Source organism: Hyperolius riggenbachi, chromosome 5 (assembly GCF_040937935.1).
Source record: "Hyperolius riggenbachi isolate aHypRig1 chromosome 5, aHypRig1.pri, whole genome shotgun sequence".
Classification (NCBI taxonomy): Eukaryota; Metazoa; Chordata; class Amphibia; order Anura; family Hyperoliidae; genus Hyperolius; species Hyperolius riggenbachi.
The window spans coordinates 389,116,649-389,143,881 of record NC_090650.1 but is presented as its reverse complement, the minus strand read 5'-3'; the positions used below and the strand labels follow the sequence as shown (position 1 = coordinate 389,143,881).

The 27,233-nt window shown below is 43.5% G+C and overlaps 1 protein-coding gene across 3 annotated transcripts in view; it reads right to left on the bottom strand.

Annotated features, from left to right (window-relative positions):
* Positions 1 to 27,233, bottom strand: part of VPS13B (vacuolar protein sorting 13 homolog B) — a 1,202,086-nt gene that overhangs the window by 229,523 nt on the left and 945,330 nt on the right. For all 3 annotated transcript variants that reach the window (XM_068237718.1, XM_068237719.1, XM_068237717.1), the window contains exons 38-39: positions 22,075 to 22,285; positions 20,270 to 20,454 (exon numbers count right to left, since the gene is read on the bottom strand). In XM_068237718.1, the coding sequence (XP_068093819.1) occupies positions 20,270 to 20,454; positions 22,075 to 22,285 (396 nt within the window). The remainder of the gene's footprint in view (positions 1 to 20,269; positions 20,455 to 22,074; positions 22,286 to 27,233) is intronic.

The window sequence follows — 27,233 nt, the reverse complement described above, 5'->3', positions numbered from 1 at the left end:
CAAAGTGTCATTTTCCGCTAACTTGTGACAAAAAATAAAATCTTCTATGAACTCACCATGCCTCTCACTGAATACTTTGGGATGTCTTCTTTCCAAAATGGGGTCATTTGGGGGGGATTTGTACTATCCTGGAATTTTAGCCCCTCATGAAACCTGACAGGTGCGCAGAAAAGTCAGAGATGCTTGAAAATAGGAAAATTCACTTTTGGCACCATAGTTTGTAAACGCTATAACTTTTACCCAATCCAATAAATATACACTGAATGTTTTTTTTTTTTATCAAAGACATGTAGCAGAATAACTTTCGCGCTCAAATGTATAGGAAATTTTACTTTATTTGAAAAATGTCAGCACAGAAAGTTAAAAAAGTCATTTTTTTGACAAAATTCATGTCTTTTTTGATGAATATAATAAAAAGTAAAACTCGCAGCAGCAATCAAATAGCACCGAAAGAAAGCTGTATTAGTGACAAGAAAAGGAGGTAAAATTCATTTAGGTGGTAGGTTGTATGAGCAATAAACCGTGAAAGCTGCAGTGGTCCGAATGGAAAAAAAGGCTCTGGTCCTTAAGGGGTTTTATGACTGCAGTCCTTAAGTGGTTAAAGTGAACTCGAGGTGAGAGTGATATAGAGGCTGCCATATTTATTTCCTTTTAAGCAATACCAGTTGCCTGGCTGCCCTGCTGGTCCTCTGCCTCTAATACTTTCAACCATAGACCCTAAACAAGCATGCAGCAGATCAGGGGTTTCTGACAATATTGTCAGAACTGATAAGAATAGCTGCTTGCTTGTTTCTGGTGTAATTCCGTTCATTACTGCAGCCAAATAGATCAGCAGGACTGCAAGGCAACTAGTATTGTTTAACCACTTCCCAACTGAGGGGTTTTACCCCTTGACCACCAGAGCAATTTTCACCTTTCAGCGCTCCTTCCATTCATTCGTCTATAATTTTATCATTACTTATCGCAATGAAATGAACTATATCTTGTTTTTTTCGCCACCAATTAGGCTTTCTTTAGGTGGGACATTATGCCAAGAATAATTTTATTCTAAATGTGTTTTAATGGGAAAATAGGAAAACATGTGGGAAAAAAATTATTATTTTTCAGTTTTCGGCCTTTATAGTTTTTAAATAATGCATGCTACTGTAATTAAAACCCATTAAATGTATATGCCTATTTATCCCGGTTATAAAACCGTTTAAATTATGTCCCTATCACAATGTTTGCCGCCAATATTTTAGTTGGAAATAAAGGTGCATTTTTTTCAGTTTTGCGTCCATCCCTAATTACAAGCCCATAGTTTATAAAGTAACAGTGTTATACCCTCTTGACATAAATATTTAAAAAGTTCAGTCCCTAAGGTAACTATTTATGTATTTTTTTTAAATTGTAAATTTTTTATTTTTTTTTTAATTACAAAAAAAAATAAATTGGGGAGTGTGGGAGGTAAGGAGTTAATTTTTTGTGTAAAACAAGTTTATTTGTGTGTAAAAAATGGTTAGGATGTAGTTTTACTATTTGGCCACAAGATGGCACCATTACCAATTTGTTTCATACGACCTGCAAGCGTCCTTCTGGACTCTTGCAGGAAGTAGAAAGAGGCTGGGACTTTGTTATTTTTTCACAATGATCGGGCTGCTCAGCCGAGCGGCAGAAGATCATTGCGGGGCTGAGATCAACGAACGGGAATGGATTTTCCCGTTCATTGATCTCCGGGCGAGCGGGCGGCGGCGTGTTTACTAGCGGCGGGCGGCGTGTTTACGAGCGGGAGCGCGGACAGCGGCGGGAGTGCGCAGAGTACGGATTTCTCCTTCCCTGGGGGTTAAAGGATGGAAAAAGGGGCGGAGAAATCCGTACGCGCGGGGGTAAAGTGGTTAAAAGGAAATAAATATGGCAGCCTCCATTTCACTCTTACCTCGGGTTCACTTTAAGGGGCCAGACACTTCTGGTACTGAAATACCAGTATTTAGGAGTAATGACTGAAGGTAAAATTATCCACCATTAATATTTCTTCATTACTGTACAGTCATGAAAAGGATCATTTGCTTACCTCCAATGCAGAATGATCCAAAAAGTGTGAGTTTCACTCTCCTTCAACTGCTATGCTGCTCCTGCCTACAGTGTGGTAATTGAAAACCAAAACCACGTGTTTCTTGCTCCTCATGGTTGGAGTAGTTTATATCTAAACTTAGAACCACATTGGGGGGGAAGACGTGATGACAGGCTTTAGTTCTGAAGACATGAATCCAGTGGAGCAGAGGCGTACTTGTAAAATCACACTCTTTGACCTTTGTCATTTTTAATTCACCTTTCAGTATGTTATGGCTGCCTACACAGAGCTCAGCATGGAAAGGGAGAACGAGAACTTGCTTTAAAAGTTTTTCCAGGAGCCGCACAAGAAAAATAAGTCTACATAGCAAGATAGAAAGATACACCATAAGGTTAGTTCAGGTTGCTTCGTGCTATACAAGCTATGCGAGGACCAAATAGAGAAACACAGGCTCTCCGGAAAAGCATGGCGTTCTACAGGCTAATATTTATTAGCGATGTGTTGACCCGAGCTTTGCTTGGAAAACTACTCCGTAGATAGAACTCCCAATGGATCTAGAGAACGTTGAGTATCGGAAATGCTTGTCATCGCAAAGAGAAATGTGTCAACATGCTGGAATTAAAAAAAACTCTGTTTTAAAGTTTTTTTGTTTTCTTCAGCAAATGGGAAACAAGTGTTCGATTACACATGTGCAGCAAGAAGGCTGCTGGCCAATACGGGGATGGTCTACAGATATTTTTAAATAAAAGGTATTTCTATTTACTTCTGTGAACCAGGATTATGTACATACTTTATGGTATTGTCTCAGGATGGCCCGTACACACGCTAGATTGATGCTGCCCAATGGGGATTTGGACCCAATTCCTCAGCGACGTTTGGGTCAAAGCTGTACAGAAGCATTGTCAGCCTATAACTGACGACGCATTCTGTTGCAATGTGCATTTGTAGGGATGTTAGGCCAATGAAGCGGCGCAGACATGACATTATGCAGCAGGCGGGTTGAGCGGCAAAAACAAAGTTATTGGCCATCATACGGCCAAGTTGATCCACCTGGCAGTTCACTGGTCAGGCGGTGGTCGGGGGCTCTGTACACACGCCGGATTATCAGCAGAGGTGGTAGTCATTGGCCACCTAAGCTGACTTTAATTTCCCCCCCCCCCCCCCCCCCGTCCAAGAGATCAGGAGCGCTGGATCATCTTGGCCGAGCACAGCCTGAGGGCACTGTTCTCCTCCTTACCACTCCTGCTCCCTCGTACACGTCGTCCCTCCTTCCTGCTCCATAGCAACAATATGGCTAGTAACATCTGCGAGCAAACTGTTTGGAAGCTAACATCCTCCATTTGCTGCATCTGTTTTGAATGCAAGTTGTATAATCTGCCCGTGTTTGGGGCACTGCACATCTATGCAACTGATCAATTCGGGTGCAGCCTACATATAGAAGCGCTGCCATTTTCTCCTATTGTACAAAAATGTAAGTCTACTTGTGGCTCGCTGCATTCATGTGTATCAGTTGGCATACAATTTAACTAGATTAGGGTTTAGTGCATAGTTTGCATCTCTTTTGTATTCAAGGTTTGAGTATTTAAGTCCCTGGGGGGCGCTGCACACCTCTGTTGGTTTAATTTCATTTGCAGCCTGATTAAAAGCAGTGCCGTTTTTTTGCTGCTCTTTAGACAAACGTGTAGATCATTTGTGGCTAGCAGCCCCAGGTTCACACTATGTTTTAATCATTAGGTGGTGGTTAGGTCTCTTCAGTGAGGGCACATCATTGTTGTGGAAGAGTCTATTACTGATCAATATGCGCGCAAACTATTTTGGAAGCTAATGTCCTCCATTTGCTGCATCTGCTTGAATGCAATTTGTGTAATCTTCCTGCGTTTTGGGCTCTGCACATCAATGCAGCTGGTCAATTTGGGGGCTGCATGCATTTGGAAGCGCTGCCATTTCCTCTTATGGCTAGCTGCATTCATGTGTATCAGCTTGCTTCAATTTATTTAGATTAGGGATTAGTGCATAGTTTGCATCTGATTTGTATGTGTATTTAACTCCCTGGGGGGTGCTGCACGCCTCTGTTGGTTTCATTTCAGTTGCAGCCTTATTAGGAGCGCTGCCACTTATTTTGCTGTTCTTTAGGAAATGGCTAGTAACATGTCTGTACAGCATTCAGCCCTGAACTGTCCCCCAAAGGACTGAGTCCTCGTCCTTGCTAGTAACAGTACTCATACATGTATACACACTTTTAGAGTAATAAAAATGGTATCAAATGCAGGGAAAGTCATATTCAAAACTTGTATAGAGCAAGACAGCATTCTCTATGACACTCATACAATATATTATGTAGCACTGGCCAGCAAGGGTAGATGGCAAGGTCCACTAATATTTTTTATTATTATTTAGGTATGTAGAAAATAGCGGAAGTGAAAAACAGTGAAGGGAAGTTTAGTTCCAGTTTGTTGTAAGGTTACTTGTGGTGAACTTGTGCAGGGGGTGGACCAATCACCTGCTAATTTATCATGCAATGGCGGCACACAAATATTCCTTTGTAGCCTCAATTAACACCCTTTTCAACAAGACGCTGGCAGATAGGGAAAGAAATATGATTCTGAAGGGTTTAAAGTGAACCAAGCACCATTTTTAGCACCCAATGCATCTCAACAGCACACTAAAAATGCATACTAACAATGCGTCTCATTACTAAAAAAATCATTTCTACCTCTTCTTTTTACATTAAAATGTTTGTTAGAGGTTTTTATTGCCCTACTTCTGCGGTCTGCACGAAGAGAAGAACTGCTGTAATTAGCAGTAGCAATGAGCACATAAAAGCTTTCAACGGCGGGGGTAATGGGGGGGGGGGGAGAATAGGACACAGTATCTCAAACAGATTAGAGAGTCACACTTGATTACATTCACACCTTCCCCTGGATAAATAAAGGCAAACGGAAGAGGAGAGGGAAAAATGGCAGCTCCTACAGCTATTAGAAACCAGGACAAACTGCAGGGGAAAAAAAGCTGCTTGAATCCCAAGGCTAGGCTCCACTAGGGGAAATTGGTGTGTGTGTGTGTGTGTGTTCGTGTTAAGGTTAGGGACCACTAGAGGGGTAAAGGTTAGGCACCACGGGGGGGAGGGGGGGGGTCTTAGGGTTAGGCATCGGTAGAAGGAGGTTTCTGTGTGAGGGTAGGGTTAGGTCACGAGGCGGCACACCACTGGCTGCAAAGATGCTCCATTATTGATATGGTAAATATTACAGATATTTTACTATATGAATTAAGTAGTAGAATTAGAATATCTGACATTGTACTGATGTTCTACGATCAGCTATTTCCTGCATCCTTTTCAACGGGCACCTTTATGAAATGAATACCCAATTAAAACATAGGCCTCTATCAATCCCAGCCCTCCTTAGCAAGCCCCCATTATGACCAGGGATACAGTAGCCACAAATGCTTATCTGCATTTACTGAGCACTCAGAAATAAACCCTCTAGCAGACAGGGCACTGGGGAGCTCTCAGAATGCAGAACACACAGTAAATGCCGTCCTTTATCACCCGTCTGAATAATATACTGTTGCTCTGTTCTGGCACAGAAGCCCATTTGTAAGATTTATGAGCTGTGCCGCGGTCACAGGAGTGGTGACAGCTCTGCGTCCGTCACCAGTTTATTCCCAGTAGCTGCCTCTCCTACCTATATGCACGGAGCACAATTCCCTGCGCTACCATCGGCCCATCCCAAACAACAGCGCACAACTCCCAACCACAGCTACACATCCTGCAAGACCTCCCCCTGCTACTTGTATTCACTATAACCTAAGATAAACACGTACTTCCTATCCTACAGCAGCGTCCGAGGGATCATAAAAATAAAAAAGTGAAAAAAAAACAAAAACAATGTCACATTTGTCATATCTGCCCTGCAAAATAATAAAAAGAGAGAAAAGAGGGGAGTTTAAGAAGCATATATCTCAAATGAAAGAGAAGCCACAAAATCTCCTCCTTTGTAATATTGGAACCAGTTGAGAAACCGCAAGAATTCAAGTGCAGGAAATCATGATTTTATAACATTTTAATGTGATCTACTCCTGGGAACCAGAACTAACTGAACGCCATTCTGCTAGGGAAACATTCCAGCGCGTAGCTGCTGCGCGCAGAAATGCCGGGTACAGCTGTGGATTCTTCACCTGTACTGCCCCACTGGTATTGTGGCTGCGCTGCATCAAGATTGCCTTCCTGTCCGGAAAGCCCTCTAAGTACAAACACGAATCCCAGCCCAGGTTTTATTTTCCCTTGGTATTTCAATGCTGTAATTTAAGAGCCCTGAGAAATAGGTTTTAACCTTTTCAATGAAATATGTAACTATTTTCCTTTATTACAGTCTCATGTTCTCCTACTTTCCTTCCCTCATTGCTAGAATAATAATAATAACGTAACCGGTGACCTGGGTTTATCAGTTTATCGGAGCGGCGGTAAGCGGAGCAGCGTGCAGGTGTGAGATGGAAAATGGACAGGAGTACGCTTTCTAATCTGTAAAATTTACTTTCAAAAACCACCGTAGAACATAACCTACCAGACAGTATGTGTGTGTGTGGGGGTATATACTGTGTATACAAACACAGAACATTTATATTGCGCTTTTCTCCTGGCGGACTCAAAGTGCCAGAGCTGCAGCCACTAGGGCACGCTCTATAGGCAGTAGCATTGTTAGGGAGACTTGCCTAAGGTCTCCTACTGAATAGGTGCTGGCTTACTGAACAGGCAGAGCCGAGATTCAAACCCAGGTTTCCTGTGTCAGAGGCAGAGCCCTCAACCATTACACTATGTGTGTGTGCGTGTGCGTGTGCGTACAAAATATACATACACGCAAAATATATATATATATATATATATATATATATATATATATATATATATATATATATATATATATATATATATATATATATACACACACACACACACACATATACAAAAATTATACACACAAACGCAGCATTTTATGTCACCATCTTTCCATCACTACCTCAGAGGAGCTCGCAGTCTAAAGGTGCCCATAACACTAATTCATTTTCCCTAGGAGATTCGATCTGTGATCGAATCTACCAGAGCTTGATACCCTAACAAGGCTGTTCTTGTCGTAATTTTGATCGATTTCTGCCCAAAATCAATTGAAATGATTGATCATACGGGAATGGAGCCCTCACTTGAAAGGGGGCATGGTTATAGCAGGGTGGATCAACGACCTTCCATGGGGTGCGCTGGCTGATGCTCTCCCAGGTCTCCCTCAAAGTTAATAGTGGTGCCTCTTCATGGTACTCGCAGCTAAGTGAACTCACCTGTCCGGCTGGTGTGCTCCTTTCATCTGTGTCCTTCTGTCTCCATCTCCATGACCTGCCGTGATATTACATGAGTCCATACATGCCGCCTGGTCACAGAGACACCCATGGGGATTGAGATACAAGGAAACAGGAGGGAGCGTGTTGTGCGGGCAGGTAAGTTTTGCTCTGATGCAAATTCTCTGCAGGGGGTCTATGGATCCACTATTTACTTGAGGGGAACTTGGGGGGTTCCATCAGCCGGGTGGAGGGGGGGGGGGGTGGTGTTATGTTTTCTAATTTGATGACAATGCTTTAAATTAAAGGACAACAATCAAATATATTAAAATAAAAATAAATACAAATTTTCTCATAATGCATATCTCCTAATTAATGTTGGGGTTTGAATTTATTATTGAAATCTGAAATTGGCCCATCACCACACCTCAGCACCCACACATGGTCAGTGGAAGTTCACTTATTTGCGCTTCCTGTTGCACTTCATATGAATACAGTACAACAAATTAACCTGCTAGTGGCTGGTGGAGACAAAGGGATGAGGGTTATTGTGTAGGAATACTGTCACCATTTGTTATAGAATCATTGCTGTTAACTTACCTAAATCTTTTTCTTTTTGTGTGACTTTCAAGAGAACCTGAGGTAGGCTTTTTTTTTTTTTTTAAAGTAGGCTACCTGATCCGTGGGGCTGAGCAGACCAGGTAGCCGCAAAAAACGCCACTCCCCACCACTCCCGTGGGCCGCACTGATCCACTTTCGTGACCTCTGGGTGATTACTCTGCAAGGAGAGACTGTGTCTCTCACAGCGTGCAGGGAGGCAGGGGAGCGGGCGTTTTGAACAGGAAATACCTCTCCCTTGTGTTTACCTCTGAGAAGGCGACAAATAATGTTGCCAATCACGGGGGGATATAGAGCAGCGGTGTGGGGACAAAGAGGCATGTCATGAGGCAGAGAACATGCCTCTGAGCCCCATCTGCCCACCTTGGGTTCTCTTTAACCAGGCACTATCCGCACAGTTTGTATGTTCTCCCCATGTCTATACGGGTTTCCTATGGGCACTCCAGTTTCCTCCCACATCCCCAATACATAGAGATAAGTTAATTGGCTACCCCCTAAAAATTGGCCCTAGACTACGATACATAAATAGACATAGGACTATGGTTAGGATTAGATTGTGAGCCCCTCTGAGGGACAGTTAAGCGACAAGACAATGTACTTTGTAAAGCACTGCAGAAGATGCTGGTGCTATATAAATACTAAATAACAATAATAACTTAACAAATGACCGTTGCTTTTGCCTCCTTTTGAGGGTTTCATGGAAATGTGACATTGCATAGTCACTACACTCAGATCAAGTACAATCCTGCAGCGTCAAAGAAGGACAGAACCATCGGCTTGTTGTGTGTGATATTTACTGTGCTTGTATATCAAGACTGTCAGGAACCGGCCCCACGGCACGCCTGCAGAAACGGTTCTCGACTGGGGGTTGGATTAGATTGCGACGGGAAGCACCCTTATTCAAGCTAACCCAAGGCTGTCACCCCTCAAAACACTTCTCACTGCCACCATTAGCTGCTGCTAGATACTTCAACAATTCCCACTCTGCTGTCGAGTGGCCTGCACTCAGTCCAGCGTTTTCGTATTTGGGTCAGCATTCAATGTAGTCACACAGTAGCAAGGCACAATCAGGCACTGAACTTGTAACACAAGTTACACTGCAGACTCTCTATAGGCTATGAGTTTTTGCTGGTACAGCAGAAGTCAAACTTATTAAATACATATTTAATATTACAGAAAAAAGTGGAACAGTGCAGAAAGTAATATATACAAAAGATTTACAAAACAAAGTAAAAATTACAAAGACACACACAAAGGGAATCAAATGTTACCAGTACGAGGTCTAACTTGGTGGTAGGAGGACACAAATTTCTGATTCGATCAGGATCATCTCTAGCTATGCGCTACCTCCAGGAGAAGATGAGTGGTGACTGTCTTAGGCCAATTTATATAGTCCGATTTGTAGCCCGAGGGTACAAGTCCAGATATAATTTAATTTCCCAGATTGTGACAGAACTCTTGGCATATTCTTGCTGGCTGTGATATGCAAACTTCAGGGGTTTCCTGTCCCACTTTTGAACTTTGCAGACTTCAGTCAGTCCGATTGTATATTGACTGTTTACATATTCACAAAGTTCAAAGCAATGCAACACCTTTTCAGCAGATTCAGGAGAGAATAAAGGGCTGTTACCTTATTAGCCGTTTCCTTGCTGGAGGCCGCAGTGTCCAGAGGAAACTAATGCTAATGTACTTTACATGGCCATACAGACAATCAAATTAGCAGCTTCCTTCAGCCAGGTGACAATTATACCCCCAAAGCCAGAGAGCTTCTGGACATGCATACACATCTGAAATAGTACACAGCAGACAGAAAAATGAAAAATATGCTTCTGTATTATCCCAATATCACAAACAGCGGCTATATCATGACAAAGACGTTACTTGCTTATCAAGTCAGCATTTCATAAAAATGTTTGCTTGTGTTGCACAACGCTTGCAAACCAAGATACTTGCAATCTAATGCTGGGAATACACAATGAGTTTTTTCGGCAGATTTTCTGGCCGATTGATTTTCCAATCGTTTTTTCCGATCGATTTCCATTCACTTCTATGAGAAAATCGATTAAAAAAAACTGTTAGAAATCACATAAGACCTGTCGGAAATTATCTAGAGCCAGCTATGACAAAAAAAACTCATCGTGTATTTCCAGCATAAGGTTTTACTGTAGTTTACTATGTAAAATAATGTGCAAACCATCATAAGGACAGGATATAATAAAAATGTGGGATTTTAATTTAAAAAAAAAATCTTTAATATGATGGTTTCAAAATATAGAACTTGCTCCTGAATTCTGCTGATATTCCTTCCTAAGAGCACATTTCATAGTTTACTAAACTGCTTGCTTTGTTTCCAGCTGTAATGAACCCCATTTACTGAATAATCAGCTATAAATAGGTATAACCTTCCTCTTAACCCGCCTATGTAAACGTTGCTTTTCTGTGCTCTGTGTGGGCAATGCTCTGGAAATCCACATCTGCCGTGTATTTACAATACACAAGTACAAATCACCCTGCCAAACAGCCTCAGCCTGGAGCGTCCATCTGTCACACAGAGGCCAGCGCATTTCCTTGATGATAACAGCCCTGGCAGGCCCAACTCAGCTAGAAGGGTGAATAATGATGTGGACACCTGCCCCCTAAAAGCAATGGGCTCCTTAACTTTATATCAGGAACTACGGTAAAAAAAAAAAAGTCAAACCTTTTATTTTTGAGCACTGAAAAGAGTCCAAGAAGGAAAAGAGAGAAGAACATTAAAATATAAATGTTACTTGGTCCTAAAGTCTATCAGGTACAGTGTACACTTTTGTTGGACAAGAACAAGAAGAAATGTCGGCAACGCTGTTTGTGGCTTTTTAATATGCAATAGTAACGTGCATTACATATCACAATATAACATTGCAGGTTTAGTCAAAAGTTGAAGGTGTACATAACGGTCTAGATAGGAAGGTGAATAGCGGAGGGTGCAGGACACTGAAGCCTGATGGCCATTTTGTGCACGCAAGGCTTCTATGGTAGCCTCAGTAGAAACGCTGACCACGTGAAATGGCTGTCGGGCTTCAGAGCCCTGCACCCACCACTATTCACCGCCTATCTAGACCGGTATGTGCGCCTTCAACAATGTTATATTGTGACATGTAATGCATATTACTATTTTATATTAAATGGCAGAGCACGCTGGGGCTGAGAACCAGGTCTAAGGCGGACGCACGTCATCACCACCTCACGTCATTGTAATCTACACTGCAGTGCCAATTTTTCCTACCATTTCCTTCATTGTACACTTTGCTGTATGCATCCTTAGGCAGAGCAGGCATCGTCCATATCTCCGTGACTTCACTACAAAGACTGCAATGTGCAGATTTATAGTATACCCAAACTCAGGAACCCTGCTGCAAATAGTCAACCTATTGGCCAATCAAAGTATAGGGATCATGTCCTATAAAGCTACTGGACCCGACAGGAAGGGATGAGTGGAGCGGCCGTTATGTGAATGGAGTGCACGCAAGTTACCAGCGTACGCTATGCTTCACTACTGCATGTAGCGTGCATACAACTCACACTCCTCATTTTAAGCTGTGCTGCTTTATTAAACCTCAATAAAACCTCTGAAACTTAAACAGAACTACAAAAGGAACCAAACCATTATGGGCTTGATTCACAATGCGGTGCTAACCTACTTAGCACGTCTAAAGTCTTTAGGCGCGCTAACCAGGGTGCTAAGTATACTGGTAGGTGATCAGAGGCGCCAGCAGAATAAAATTGATATAAAATTGTTAAAAATTGCCGAGAGGGAAAGTGGTGGACTTCCCCTTAATAATTAGACACCAAGGTCTGTCATCAAATCCAACGAATACATTTATTCAATAGTAACCCAAAATCTGCAACGCGTTTCGTGGGAACAGACCCACTTCTTCAGGCAATAAAACGGGGACAACAAACACAGCAATCAATGTGCAGTGAATTTAGCACCTCTGAGGTGCTAAATTCACTGCACATTGATTGCTGTGTTTGTTGTCCCCGTTTTATTGCCTGAAGAAGTGGGTCTGTTCCCACGAAACGCGTTGCAGATTTTGGGGTACTATTGAATAAATGTATTCGTTTGATTTGATGACAGACCTTGGTGTCTAATTATTGAGGGGAAGTCCACCACTTTCCCTCTCGGCATTTTTAACAATTTTATATCAATTTTATTCTGCTGGCGCCTCTGATCACCTACCAGTATACTTGAGTCCACCCCAGGTGGAGGGGTGATCCTACCCCATTTTTTCTGATCTACAGAGAGCGACTTCTTAATCCTGAGTGAGGACAGGTCTAATCTCCTCACCTGCCTATACAGTGGTTGCCTGAGTGGTAACCCATGTTTGTGAGTATAACCATCTCACTTATTCATTTCCCTTCGTATCTCTGACATACTACACCATATTGGGCTCTCGATTTCTCTCTTTTCTACAGGGTGCTAAGTAGGTTAGCACCGGTTTTCTCAAACAGATCACGTGCTAAGTACCGCGCGCAAAGTCCTATGCGCGCGCAAAGTCCTATGCGCGCGCTAAGTCCCATAGGCTTTAATGGGCACTTCGCGCGGAGCGCCCTGCGCTCTGTGCAGTGCATGCGCAAAACTTACCGCACAAAAACCTCTTTTAGACATGCTAAGGGGCTTTTCACAGGTGTGCTAACAGTTAGCACCGCTTTGTGAATCAAGCCCTATAACTCTTCTAGATTTGGTGATAGGGAAGAATTAATTAATTTTAATATGCATCAGGACTGAAGCCTTGCTAAGTAATTTTTATCATATTTATGTCTCATTACATTTGTAAAATGTTACTTTGCTAAGATAGGAAGAGGTTGAGTGCAGAAGGGTGTAGTTGAAGAGACAGACTCAGGACCCATGCTGGCAATAAATATCGACTTTTGCAGCCAAATCCTGAATTGGCAAACGTAAGAAAACAGGGTGACAAGTTGAAATCCTAAACATGGCCGATTGTCAAACTATCATGCCAAATGTCTAGGTAGACGTACACACTGAGGTTAATGATAATCTGTGCAGACTCACTACGGTAACAAAACAGCTGACAGGAACTCCCCAATGGTTCTCTTACCGTCTGTAAACTATTAGCATATTCCCATTTCCTATTTGTGTGATTAAACTGTCACAATATCACATGCATGTACACATCATGGTTATCATGGAATCAGAATACGCCTGACCCATGGAAAGGAATAAGATAATGCAAAGATATGTCCAGTGGTAAACTTGTAGAAAAAGTAAGTTCCCTGGGATCCAGGGAAAGGGAATATATGCGTGGCAGGGCTTTTTGGCACACAGCGCACGCGGCGTAACACCTGAATTGGTTACCGATATAGCCACAATGCTATAGTGCATGGCCTGGGTAGCTGAAATTCAGGGTACCAGCAAGTGCCAGTCCTCAAATTACTTCTACCTCGGAGTTGCTACAACGGTGAGCCGTCATTCAGATCATCCTATGCTTAAGTGACCGGATGGCAAACTAGCATGTACGAAATTCATGTAATTAACCTCTTGAGAACCACAGGCTTACACCCCCCCCCCCCCCCCCTTCCAGTGACCAGTGCACCGCACGGTCGTACAACTTAGTAGCCAAATTAATCTTGCCTCGTTTTCTTGCCACAAACAGAGCTTTCTGTTGGTGGCATCTGATTGCTGGTGTGATGTCATTTTTCTTTTTATTAACTTAAAAACTATTTTTTTAAGAAATTTATTTTTATTTTTGATTTCCCTCGCTTCTAGATCCAGCACTAGGATCACCTCTTATAGGTCTCATAGCCTATGAGAGGGATCTGATTGTGAGTCACTCCAGGGGACAGCCAAGTGACTGGGAGAAGAAAAAAAATAGTTTATTTTGTCCTTGCATCCTTGCCAGCTCTGATCGTGGCTGGCAGGCTGTTTACAGAGTGGAGCACATCTGCGCTTAAATTTCCTGCTAATCTCCGCCCCAAGACTTGACACCAATCGGCATTAGGAGGTCCTGGGGGAGCCACTCTGAGACCACCCATCGGCATTAGACAGTCGCAGAGTGGTTAAGGCTCCAAGAAATTTGGGCCGAAAAAACGAAACACAGCCTATATTGGCACCCAAATTTGGAGCGTCATTTTTGGCTGACTCAAGGGAAAGGTACTCTAATGCTTACTCCACTACTCGAGGCAAATGTACCTGCCTCTGACTCCCTAACACATAATTCTTGAAGAAGACGCGTTAAAGTGTAGGCTTGCAACCAGAAAACGAACTACAACCTACACAAAATCACAGGCACGTATTACACTAGAACTGAACTGGGATGCTGCACTGAGAGTGGAAGAAACAAATTGGGCGGTGTTGGCAGCCGCTCAATGTTATCAGTGAGTGAAACTAGTCTTGAAAGTCCTATCTTTGGCAGGGGCCTATTCTTATTGGCAATTTTAACATTTTATCTGCAGGTGCAGGAAGTAAAAGCCAGAGCATCAGGATGTGTGTGCTGCTGTGCTGAATGAGAATATAGGTTAGGATTAGGTAACTGGTTGAAACAAAACGCACTCTGGATGACAATCCTTGACCTACACAGCAACTCCTGCTCAGTAACACGCTTGGCTTATAAATACATCACTGAGCATGTGCGCAAATCAAAGAAAGCGTCAGTGTACATCCAGAAAAAGTCCAACGTTATTCCAAAATCAGCCCTTGGTTGCATTTACAGAAATGTAATAACCACGTCCGTAGTTAGGGGATGGGTTTTTCAGGAAACAGTATCTGACATTGGGGCCTGTACAGTGACTAGCGGCAATGTGTGTCCACCTACTGGCTGCTGATTGGGAGCTGTTCATCCTATTGTTAAGGTTGTTGCCTTTGACGTAGGGTTTGAGCCTTCGACCAGGGGTCAAATCCTGACTGAAGGCAGTGAGTAAAACAGTAAGAGGTCTTGGGCAAGGCTCCCTAATGCTCCTGATCGCACATGGAGCATGCCCCTAAGTGGCTGCAGTTCTATGGCGCTTTGACTCTGCCAGGAGAAAAGCACTATATAACGGTTTTGTGTCTTGTCTTGATTGATGCCTAAGTGTACCAGACCATCACCTTTTTTCATCTTCATTTTGGATTTTGTTTTGGGAAACTGGCAACTACTGTATTTTTTGCACAATAAGACTCACTTTTTTGTCACCCAAAAGTGGGGGAAAAAAGTCACTGCGTCTTATAGTCCAAATACCGGACTTGTGAACACCTGTCAATACGAGCCTCCATCCTGCCGCAATGTCGGGGACTCCCTGTACTGTGCCTATGCAGAGGAGGAAACAGGGACAAACTGAGGACACAGGGGTAAACAAAGGAGAAAAGAGGAGGACACAAGGAGGACAGAGGGGTACACAAAGGAGCATAGAGGAGGACACAAGGAGGACAGAGGGGTACACAAAGGAGCATAGAGGAGGACACAAGGAGGACAGAGGGGTACACAAAGGAGCATAGAGGAGGACAGAGGCGGACACATGGGGGACACAAGGGGAACAAAGGAGGACACAGGGAGACAAGAGGTACAAGGGGGCATGAGGTACAAAGGGAGCATAATCCACAGGATGTACCTTCACCATGGATGCACCAGGTTTAATATTATATATATATATATATATATATATATATATATATATATATATATATATATATATATATATATCCATCCCCCCCCCCCCCCCCCGGTTTTTGTCCTCTAAACATAGGTTTGTCTCTTATTCAGGAGCGTCTTATAGTCCGAAAAATACGGTAATTCACCCCACCACTTCTGATAATAACTGCACCTCAACCAGCTTTTCGAAATCCACCTGCTTAAAGTGAACCTCCAGACTAAAGATCGACTCGACAGCACTGAAAGGGCTTAGTGTGTCTTTAGCAGTTTCACAGCATCAGAACTTTGTTTCTCTTATGCAAGCCTAATTTTTAGCTGCACAGAAGAAAACTGCCCGGGCATTTTTCCCCTGATGCAGTGCAAAGCATGATGGGATTTCTGATGATGATGTTCTCGTTCTGCTGTTTTGGTGCAATTTTTATTTTTTTACATTTTGAATTTGACATTTGAAGCCTAGCGTGTGCAGCTGGGAGGGGTAATCAGGACACAGGACAGTTGGAACTGTGTCTTATGCTCCCTGTCACCTCCTTTCAACCAAAAAGATGGCTGCCCCCATGACAAAGATGGCAGCCCCCATGAATCACAAACATTTGCCTGTTCTTTTAAAACAGGGTGGGTAAGAGATTATATTACCTATTTATTCTAATTAACATAACTAATGTAACTTAATGACAGTATGTTTGTTTAGGCTGAAGTTCCCCTTTAAAGAAATTCCCTTCATACTCTGTGATCACCAAAACCTATGGACTGAAGTTTAAGTAGTCTACACAGCCTTTAGACATGTATGAGGCATGCTTTACAAATCGCATCAAAATAAAATAATGTAAAGTAAAAAGCGTGTTGTCTAGTAGGTCTATGGACTTTACATGATTGGCTGCTGTGAGCCGTAAATACATCTCAGCAGATCTGCTTCACTGCTGATCTGTTCTCCAGAATGTTACATGCAGATAAGAGCCCCAGAGCACAAGGAAATGTGAATCCAAATCCAACTTCCACCACTAAAAACAATGGCACACTAACAAGATCCCTTGTGCAGCGTTACAGCACAGACATCCAACAGGACATATTTCTGCACTGAAAAGAATGTGCGCAGCTGTGCAAACAAACAAATATTGATCTGTTGTTCCAGAGTATCACGATGTGCTGGGCTACATCATAAATTACAGCATACAAGTCATTAGGCACTGTATCAAACTGGGGATAATACACAACTATTCCCTGGAAGCAAGGCCATTATTACTGTTCTGCTAAACGAGAAAAACAGTTACCTGGACTGTACTGTAAAATAATCTGCTTTATTTTGTTCTTTTTCACTGCATTAAAAAAATTGTCATTTTGGAATTTAAATAAGCAAAATTACATGCAATTTACGTAGCTGTATCCAATAACAGGTTGCTTCCAGGGTCGTACCACCAAGCCTCTGTGTCCCCATGCAGGGGGGTGAAAATCGCTGATTGCCGCTAATAGCCGCCAAATGCTTTTCTGTGTACTTGCAGAAAAGCATTTGGATGAGATGCCGGGAAGCTGGTTCAGATGCCTGTCTGAGGCCTGTTTCACATCCGCAACCAGCGTTTATATTGCAGTGCGACTAGAGTATCGCAGCGCAGAAAACAAGCTTCGTAGATAGCTGCATTAATGAGCGTTAATGTAATTTTTGGCAGCAAAACACACCATAAATGAGATTCTCTATTGCTCACTTCCTGTGGCTGAAATACGCATTGCATATGTTCTGTCGCAGAGCCAGATTGTTAATTGGTGTTTTGGCGATTTTAATTTTGTGGCACATGTTGTATTCTTCGTATGCTATGGCATGCTATAGTTTGGAAAACTGTGTCTTTATAGCTAGCAAACAGGATGCGTTTCACTAAAAAATTGACATCTGCGCATGTGCGCATGTGCACCGCAGCGCTAATGCCAAACAGTTTAAGATATCTGTGTCACCGTTGACTTACATGACTTTTGCTCAATGTGCCAAGCACTGAAAATGTGCCAGAGTGAAAGGGACCTGAACCAAGCCTTAGCCATGTGCACTTTTCGTTACCCCTTTACTCTACTGCCCTTCTTGGTATTCTAAGTCCAGTCATGACCAATGCAGAGGACGGAGTGTGGTCATCTGAAAAGAAAGAAAAACCTCTGGGTTCCTGGAAGCTGAATGGACCTGCCACGGATTATAAAATATTTATTTGTACACCCAAATAGTGCAGATGGATTAGTAAAGCCAGACAGAACTCATCTTTACCATTCCTGATCACATACGTTCAAGTTAGATGGAAGGTGCCAACAGACATATGATTGATAGGTATCCTTACATATAGACAAATAGCCCAGCATTCCGTTCCACAGGATAAAAGAGCCATATTGCCTCTGAAGAAGCTTGAATAGCGAAACGGACATTAGGTGGGCCGCCGCTTCCACACCGCCCCTGAGCTCATCCTTGTAAAGGCATGGGGTTATACCAAGCGTGCTGAAGATTGCTGTTTTTGTGTCATGCTGGTCAGCAAGCTGTGTGTACTTGCGTGAACCTATGGAATAAAGCTCTTTTATCCTGTGGAATAGAGTGCCGGGCTATTTGTCTATATGTACGGATACCTATGAACTGTTGTCTCGAGTCTTAAGCAAACATCATATGACTTTTTCGCATACAAACCTTATCCTTAACTGTAACTTGACACAGGGATAAAACCACAGCTAGCAACCTTTGTGCCTGCCACCGTCCTCTCTATAATTTAGACATATGATTGAACTTGCCTGATCCAAATATTTTCAGCTGCAACTATGAGCACTCTAACATCTGCTGGGTAGACGACAGACATAACAAACACATCGGAAGAAAGTAAGAGGAGAAACACTGCTCTAATGCTGTTGTCTGTATTGCCACCATTAGTGTCTAAGCAATACCTTCTCCCCCCCCAAAAAAAAACAAGACATAAGGCCAGTAAACACACCAGTTAACCTGTAATATCTCCCACTTGAGCCATAGACAAGACAAGACAAGACAAATAACACTTATATCGCGCTTTTCTCCTGGCGGACTCAAAGCGCCAAAGGGAAACATTGACATTAAAGAGACTCTGAAGCGACTTTTAAAACAGCTTTTTACCTTATATTCTACATGGGCATGTTTGCCCCTGCTAAAAACGCAGCTCTTCCGCGGCTGAACGAGGGGTCTTTACCCCCCAAATCCCCCTCTGCAAAATCCACGACCAACTTGGTAGTAGATTTTGCTGCTCATGGAGGCAGAGCTTTCGGCTGTAGCTCTGCCTCCATGCACGTCTATCAGCGGCGGATCTCCGCCTCTCCCCCGCCCCTCTCAGTGAAGGAAGACTGAAAGGGGCAGGGAGAGGCTGCGATCAGCGCGGATAGACGCGCTGAGAGGCAATGCTGCGGCCGTTAGCTTTGCCTCAAGCAGGAAGCGATCCCCGGACACCACAGAGGGGATTTGGGGGGTAAAGACCCCTCGCTTTGCTGCAGGAGAGCGGCGTTTTAGCAGGGGCAAACATGCCCATGTAGAATGTAAGGTAAAAAGCGGTTTTAAAAGTCGCTTCAGAGTCTCTTTAACTTGAACATCAGTTTTTCTTTCAGTCATAACTGGCAGAAACTGATATAGTAGAAAAAGGACCCTAAAGGTGGCCACACACCATACAATTTTTTTAAATATCTGTTCAATTTAAGAATTGCAATCAATTTTTCTAACTGATTGTAACATTTAAAAAATATGACCAATGTACCACACACATGTTCAATTTTGTCCCCAATTATGATAAAAATGATTGGAAACTATAACAAAATTGCTAGGGTGTGTATATTAATAAATTGACAATCCAACACACACCATACAATCTTTAGAAAGATTGAAGAAAAATATCTGGCAGTCCGGATCGATAAAAATCGAAGAAAACGGGAAATCCGATCGGATTTTTCAGTCGAATGAAAAAAAAGCTTTCGATTTTTTCGGGAGATACGATCGTTTTTATCGAATTACTGTAAAATCGGATCATTTTATTGTATCGTGTGTGGCCACCTTAAGGCTTCCACTTCTGACTAGATCTAGTCGGAACTGGAGGGAGTCTTTGTTAGACGAAAATGGTGAGCTTCTGAGAGGAACTGACAGCTAGGTAAGTATGCAAGAAAATCAAATAAAAATAAAGATAAATATAAACAGATATTAGCAGCCTAGAAAAAAGCACTGGTTCTCAGTCCAGATGCAATCACTCACATATAGTCCAAACAGATTCTGGCGCTTATTGTTTAGGAAAATTAAGCGCCAGAATCTGTTTGGACTATATAGCTAGGCAAGTATATAATGTTAATTTGCAGGTACAGCATATGTTTATCTTAAATATTTTAACTCAATTCAGGTTCCCTTTAAAGCAGTAGGGACAGCCATACTATCCCAGGAAAAAAACACATATGCTTCCTTCTCATCCACAATGTACCAAATAGAGCCAGGCTGACTGAGATGAGATCTATTACAGCAGAAACATTTCTGATTAGATTGGAGAGCTGAAATGCAGGGTCAGGTTGCAGGCTGCATAATAAACACAGAGCAGTGGGTAAATGGAATTAGATTTTATGGCTGACAATCCCGCTTTAAAAAAGCACAACATTTTCAGATTCCCACCAATAGGCAATAAGAAAGTGCATGTAGACTAACCTGCAGGACATCTCCCAGGTCAGCAGTGCTGATATCAGGATCTTCTGTTGTGTTAAAAGGCACAGGAGTTATCCGGACCAATGTTAAGACCCGTGGCTCAGGGTACTTCCACAACATCATCCCAGGACTGTCCTCAGTCTCATTATAGAAGACAACCTCATAGGCACTGGGGATCTTCTTTCCATCTAATCAGTAAAAGGGAGAAAATGGCTAAGAATTTAAGTTGCGTGATGGCGTAGTAGCTATGAGTATGGCTAAGGCTAAACCATGGCAGTATGGAACACAGGGATCTTCACCACACCAAAAGGAAAACAATGCACGCACGCACGCGCGCACGCACGCACGCACGCACGCACGCGAACACACACACACACACACACACTTCTGTAAGGTCAAAATGTGGTGGTTTTTTGGGGGGAAACTTATGTGTTCCAAAAAAGTAATGGAATTTACTCAAGACTCGCAGATGCCTATCCCCCCGGCCCTGGTCTTTCCCAACAGCAGAAGAATCTGCAACATTTAGGGATTAGGAAGCAGAATATATGACAAAGGGAAATGCAGATAACGTCATGTTCCTCTTTTCTACAGATAAAAATAATCCCCATAATATCAGGTGAATCTGATATTTATTCTTGTGCTGTTCTCCAGACCTTCAGGATGGGCAAAATAGCTAAGCTTGGCTGGCCAGAATTATAGTTGTTGCAGCTAGATGGTTTTTATATCCTTGCACTTTATCACTACTAAACTTTATTTTATGCGATTGTTACATTGAATGTGATGATGGCTACCTATGCCTAGTCTCTTATTTTTATTTCAATAATGAAATGTTATTTTTATGAACAGTTGCTCACCTATCCTATTTTTATTATGTATGCCCTTTATGGTGGGTTGAAAGCGAAATACTTTTTATAACGTTCATATCAACTGTTCTCCTGCAGTGACTGGTTATTTAAATACACCTGGTAATGCCATGATTGCCATACCCTTTGCACCAATGAGATAACAGAGAAGCACTAACGTGGGGAAAGGATTGGGGCCAGGCAATGTCAATCAGCAGCAGAGATCACGGGAGGACAGAAAGAGTTGCAGTAAAAGACCTGCACTCCTGCAGCCAACAGCAGACAAGAAGGAAATTTGGCTAAGTAATAAAGCATTCTTTAAAACAACCCCCCCGGCATAACTACAATCCATGGGGCCCCCCAGCTAAACCTCGATGCTCCATCCCCAAATGTTCACACACACCTTCCGCTGTTCCCCCTTGGTGCACTTCACGGCGTTGTGGCCCATCTCACAAGGGCCATAAAACAAGTGTGGCCATTATGATCTTCACATCCTTAACAAGTGTAGCCACAAAAACACCTGATCTGAAGTATAGTCCCCTTTATTGGAAGGGAAGGTTAGTAGATGGGGCCTCCCACAGCTCTGGGCCCAGCTTCAATCACAGGTGCTGCTACCTTCTAGTTACGCACCCCCCTTCCTATCCTTCAGAGAGTTAGAAGAGATATTTACCATGGACCTATAGAGGCTAAAATAAACAATGCTCTTTCAAGTCAATTGTCACGCACAAAGTACGAAGTGTCGATGGCCAAAGAGATTTCTTGCTAGCATTCAAATGAAACACAAATTGTATGCAGCCCAGGATTTGACCAATCCAAATTGGCAGAAAGTGTATTTTATTGGCCAGTTTCCAAGCTGCATACAGTTTGCATCTCAGCTGGGATTACTAGTATTCATCTCATCGACCATCTCAGTAAGAATGAAAAGGAAAACCGTCTGAAAGATCTAGCAGTCAATGACAATCTTACCAGCATCTTGTATGTACTGAAAAAGGCCCGTTCTCAAGTCATCAGTGCTGTGTTCCACCTTAGAGGCTGCCGATCTGGACACAGCTGGTGATACCGGAAGAAGGGCTTGTTCAGAACTTTGGGTACCCAGTCCCGACTGTCTCCTCAGGTATTCTTGGACAAGTCCATTTAAGAGCGTTAAACAATTCAGGTTCTCCTGACCCCAGAAAACCTAGAAACAAAGCATTATTAGCCACGGAAAAGTATAAAAAGAAGCCTACAGCTCAATCTGGAAGTTATCTAAACAGAGCTTATTCACACTGATTATATATTTTATTTGGCAGCGCCCGATCCATAGTTCATGAGAAATGTTAAAACGAAAGAGATAACTTCCTCTGACTCGTGTTCACGGCACAGTATAGCTATTGTGTTCAGCCCTGCTTAATATCAACACAGATAAATTATCCCATGAATCAAATGAAACACTTTGTTGTTCTGCAGAAGGTAACTAAGATGCCCCCCGTGAAAATTAAACAAGCAGCTTCATGAAGCGTCTTGTGCATGTGTTTTACTGTTTGAATTGTGGTTTTTGTAAATAATTCATAATTACGGGCAGTTCTTTAAACAGGCCCCTAATTTAACAGCATTTGCACATGTTTTTAGATCTTTAAAATGAGTTTGGATTCAACTGTGTTAAATCAAAACTATGTATAGACACCACTGTGCAATCCAACCGTTCACAGTAGGAAACAAGATGTCTATGCAGCCCACAGAAATCCTTTAGCCCACCCTGCTAACGAGTAGCAAGGAAAAAAGGAACAAAAAATACATTTGGGGCTAGACACTACCTTTCTCTCCTACATGGTTTAAATGGAACATGTAGAAAACAGCAATTTAAATCTCACTAATATTATAAATGTGAAAGTTTGGATGAATGAAATTTAGCATACACATAGTACATTACCTGAAATAACATATAGGATACTTTTTATCCCCATAACCAAAAAGCGGGCGGAGACAAATACAAATTTCACGGGGACAATGTAAACTGTATATATATATATATATATATATATATATATATATATATATTTAGTAATAACTGCAATTACTTGGTGCAGCAGATCACAGGCTTCTTTCCCTCCTCATCAATGTTCATATCCCTGTGCATGGACCACTGTGGTTACATATCTAGAATTAGCTTTCATACCTTGGCACTACAGAGGAATTCTGGTTCACCATGAGCTTGCTGGGCAATCTGTAATACCTTGGCACTATAAGATTATGCATTACTGGATGGAGGTTGGAGGCACCCGGGGTATTAGCAAGTAGTGTTGGGCGAACAGTGTTCGCCACTGTTCGGGTTCTGCAGAACATCACCCTGTTCGGGTGATGTTCGAGTTCGGCCGAACACCTGACGGTGCTCGGCCAAACCGTTCGGCCATATGGCCGAACTAAAAGCGCATGGCCGAACGTTCCCCGAACGTTCGGCTAGCGCTGTGATTGGCCGAACGGGTCACGTGGTTCGGACCCGAACGCGCTCTGATTGGCCGAACGGTCACGTGGTTCGGGTAAATAAATACCCGAACCACGTCATATCTCCGCCATTTGTCTGTGGGTTTAGCTTTGGGTAGGCAGGCAGGGTAGTTCGCGCTCCAGCCACGCTAGCCAGGGTCCCCCCTGTCATTGTGTCACTGCTGGGAACAGTAGTACACCGCTTGCTCAGCCACACTATATAGCATTCTGTTTACTGCCACTCTGTGTACCTCGCTCAGCCACACTATATAGCATTCTGTTTACTGCCACTCTGTGTCTGCTGGGAATAGTAGTACACCGCTTGCTCAGCCACACTATATAGCATTCTGTTTACTGCCACTCTGTGTACCTCGCTCAGCCACACTATATAGCATTCTGTTTACTGCCACTCTGTGTCTGCTGGGAATAGTGGTACACCGCTCGCTCAGCCACACTATATAGCATTCTGTTCACTGTTCTGTGTCTGCTTGGAATAGTGGTACACCGCTCGCTCAGCCACACTATATAGCATTCTGTTTACTGTTCTGTGTCTGCTGGGAATAGTGGTACACCGCTCGCTCAGCCACACTATATAGCATTCTGTTTACTGTTCTGTGTCTGCTGGGAATAGTGGTACACCGCTCGCTCAGCCACACTATATAGCATTCTGTGCACTGTTCTGTGTCTGCTGGGAATAGTGGTACACCGCTCGCTCAGCCACACTATATAGCATTCTGTTCACTGTTCTGTGTCTGCTGGGAATAGTGGTACACCGCTCGCTCAGCCACACTATATAGCATTCTGTTTACTGTTCTGTGTCTGCTGGGAATAGTGGTACACCGCTCGCTCATCCACACTATATAGCATTCTGTTCACTGTTCTGTGTCTGCTGGGAATAGTGGTACACCGCCCGCTCAGCCACACTATATAGCATTCTGTTCACTGTTCTGTGTCTGCTGGGAATAGTGGTACACCGCTCGCTCAGCCACACTATATAGCATTCTGTTCACTGTTCTGTGTCTGCTGGGAACAGTAGTACACCGCTCGCTCAGCCAGAGTATATAGCATTGTGTTTACTGCCACTCTGTGTACACCGCTCAGCCAGACTATATACCATTGTTTACTGACACTCTGTGTACACCGCTCAGCCAGACTATATACCATTGTTTACTGACACTCTGTGTACACCGCTCAGCCAGACTATATACCATTGTTTACTGCCACTCTGATTCTGCTGGGAACAGTAGTACACCGCTCGCTCAGCCAGACTATATAGCATTGTGTTTACTGCCACTCTGTGTACACCGCTCAGCCAGACTATATACCATTGTTTACTGACACTCTGTGTACACCGCTCAGCCAGACTATATACCATTGTTTACTGAAACTCTGTGTACACCGCTCAGCCAGACTATATACCATTGTTTACTGCCACTCTGATTCTGCTGGGAACAGTAGTACACCGCTCGCTCAGCCAGACTATATACCATTGTTTACTGACACTATATAGCAGACTATATAGCATTGTGTGTACACCGCTCAGCCAGACTATATACCATTGTTTACTGACACTCTGTGTACACCGCTCAGCCAGACTATATACCATTGTTTACTGCCACTCTGATTCTGCTGGGAACAGTAGTACACCGCTCGCTCAGCCAGACTATATACCATTGTTTACTGACACTCTGTGTACACCGCTCAGCCAGACTATATACCATTGTTTACTGCCACTCTGATTCTGCTGGGAACAGTAGTACACCGCTCGCTCAGCCAGACTATATACCATTGTTTACTGACACTATATAGCAGACTATATAGCATTGTGTGTACACCGCTCAGCCAGACTATATACCATTGTTTACTGACACTCTGTGTACACCGCTCAGCCAGACTATATACCATTGTTTACTGCCACTCTGATTCTGCTGGGAACAGTAGTACACCGCTCGCTCAGCCAGACTATATACCATTGTTTACTGACACTCTGTGTACACCGCTCAGCCAGACTATATACCATTGTTTACTGCCACTCTGATTCTGCTGGGAACAGTAGTACACCGCTCGCTCAGCCAGACTATATACCATTGTTTACTGACACTATATAGCAGACTATATAGCATTGTGTGTACACCGCTCAGCCAGACTATATACCATTGTTTACTGACACTCTGTGTACACCGCTCAGCCAGACTATATACCATTGTTTACTGCCACTCTGATTCTGCTGGGAACAGTAGTACACCGCTCGCTCAGCCAGACTATATACCATTGTTTACTGACACTCTGTGTACACCGCTCAGCCAGACTATATACCATTGTTTACTGCCACTCTGATTCTGCTGGGAACAGTAGTACACCGCTCGCTCAGCCAGACTATATAGCATTGTGTTTACTGCCACTCTGTGTACACCGCTCAGCCACACTATATAGCATTGCGTACTCTGCCAGTCAGTGTGTATATTGCTGGGATCAGTAATACTCCACTCACCGTCAACCACTATATGAGCTCAACATGAGTTCCCCAGAGACCTCCGCTGTGAGCAGCACTCCCAACAACAGCAACAGCCAACGCCCCACGCAAGCTATAACATCCACCCCAGCAGCCAGTGGTCAGCAGCAGCCCTCCCCGGAGGAGAACGTTGTGTCCATCAGTCCGTCGCCAGAGCGATTAATGAGGGCTGCCATTGAGGAGATGATGGGGCCTGATGTGGAGGAGGAGGTCTGGCTCAGGCCAGCATCCCAAGTTAATGTTGAGGACGATGAGGGGTCTGTGTCTGGGGATGTTGGGGTGGCAGAGGTGGTGGGTGGGTCAGACTCAGGAGAAGAGTTGTATGATGAGGATGATGATCGGGACCATCTGTATGTGCCTCAGAGTCCGACCCCGGAAAACATGTTGTATCGTGTGTTTAGGTACTAAAATCTGCGTTCCCTCCCAGTAGTGTTGGGCGAACAGTGTTTGCCACTGTTCGGGTTCTGCAGAACATCACCCTGTTCGGGGTGACTATATAGCAGACTATATAGCATTGTGTTTAATGCCACTCTGTGTACACGGCTCAGCCACACTATATAGCATTGTGTTTACTTCCACTCTGTGTCTGCTGGGAACAGTAGTACACCGCTCACCCGCCACTGTATAGCATTGTGCTCTGTGTCACTGCTGACAATAGTGGTACACCGCTCACCCACCACTGTATAGCATTTCTGTACTGCCACTGTACTGCTGCCAGTCAGCGTGTACTTTAAGGATAAGTGAAATGAGGAAGAAATCCGGTGAAAGAGGGAGGGGCAAGGGAAGAGGTGTTTCCCCTGACGGTTCACGTACAGGCCACAGGGGAGCACCCAAGAAAACCCACTCAATACTGCCCATGTTGTCCAGGACAACAACCCTCACAGATCCAAAAGAACAGGACCAGATAATTACTTGGATGACCTCTCAAGCGTCCAGCAGTGGGTTAAGCAGCACCAGCACATCACGCACGAGGTCCGAGTCCTCAGCCAGTTAAAGTCTGGGCTTTCTTTGAAGACTGCACTGAGGATGTTACCATGGCGATTTGCAAGGTGTGCAAGACCCGCCTGAGCAGGGGGAAAAGTATTAACAACCTCTCCACCACCAGCATGAGCCGCCACATTCTATCCAAACATCCCACTCTGTGGGCAAACGC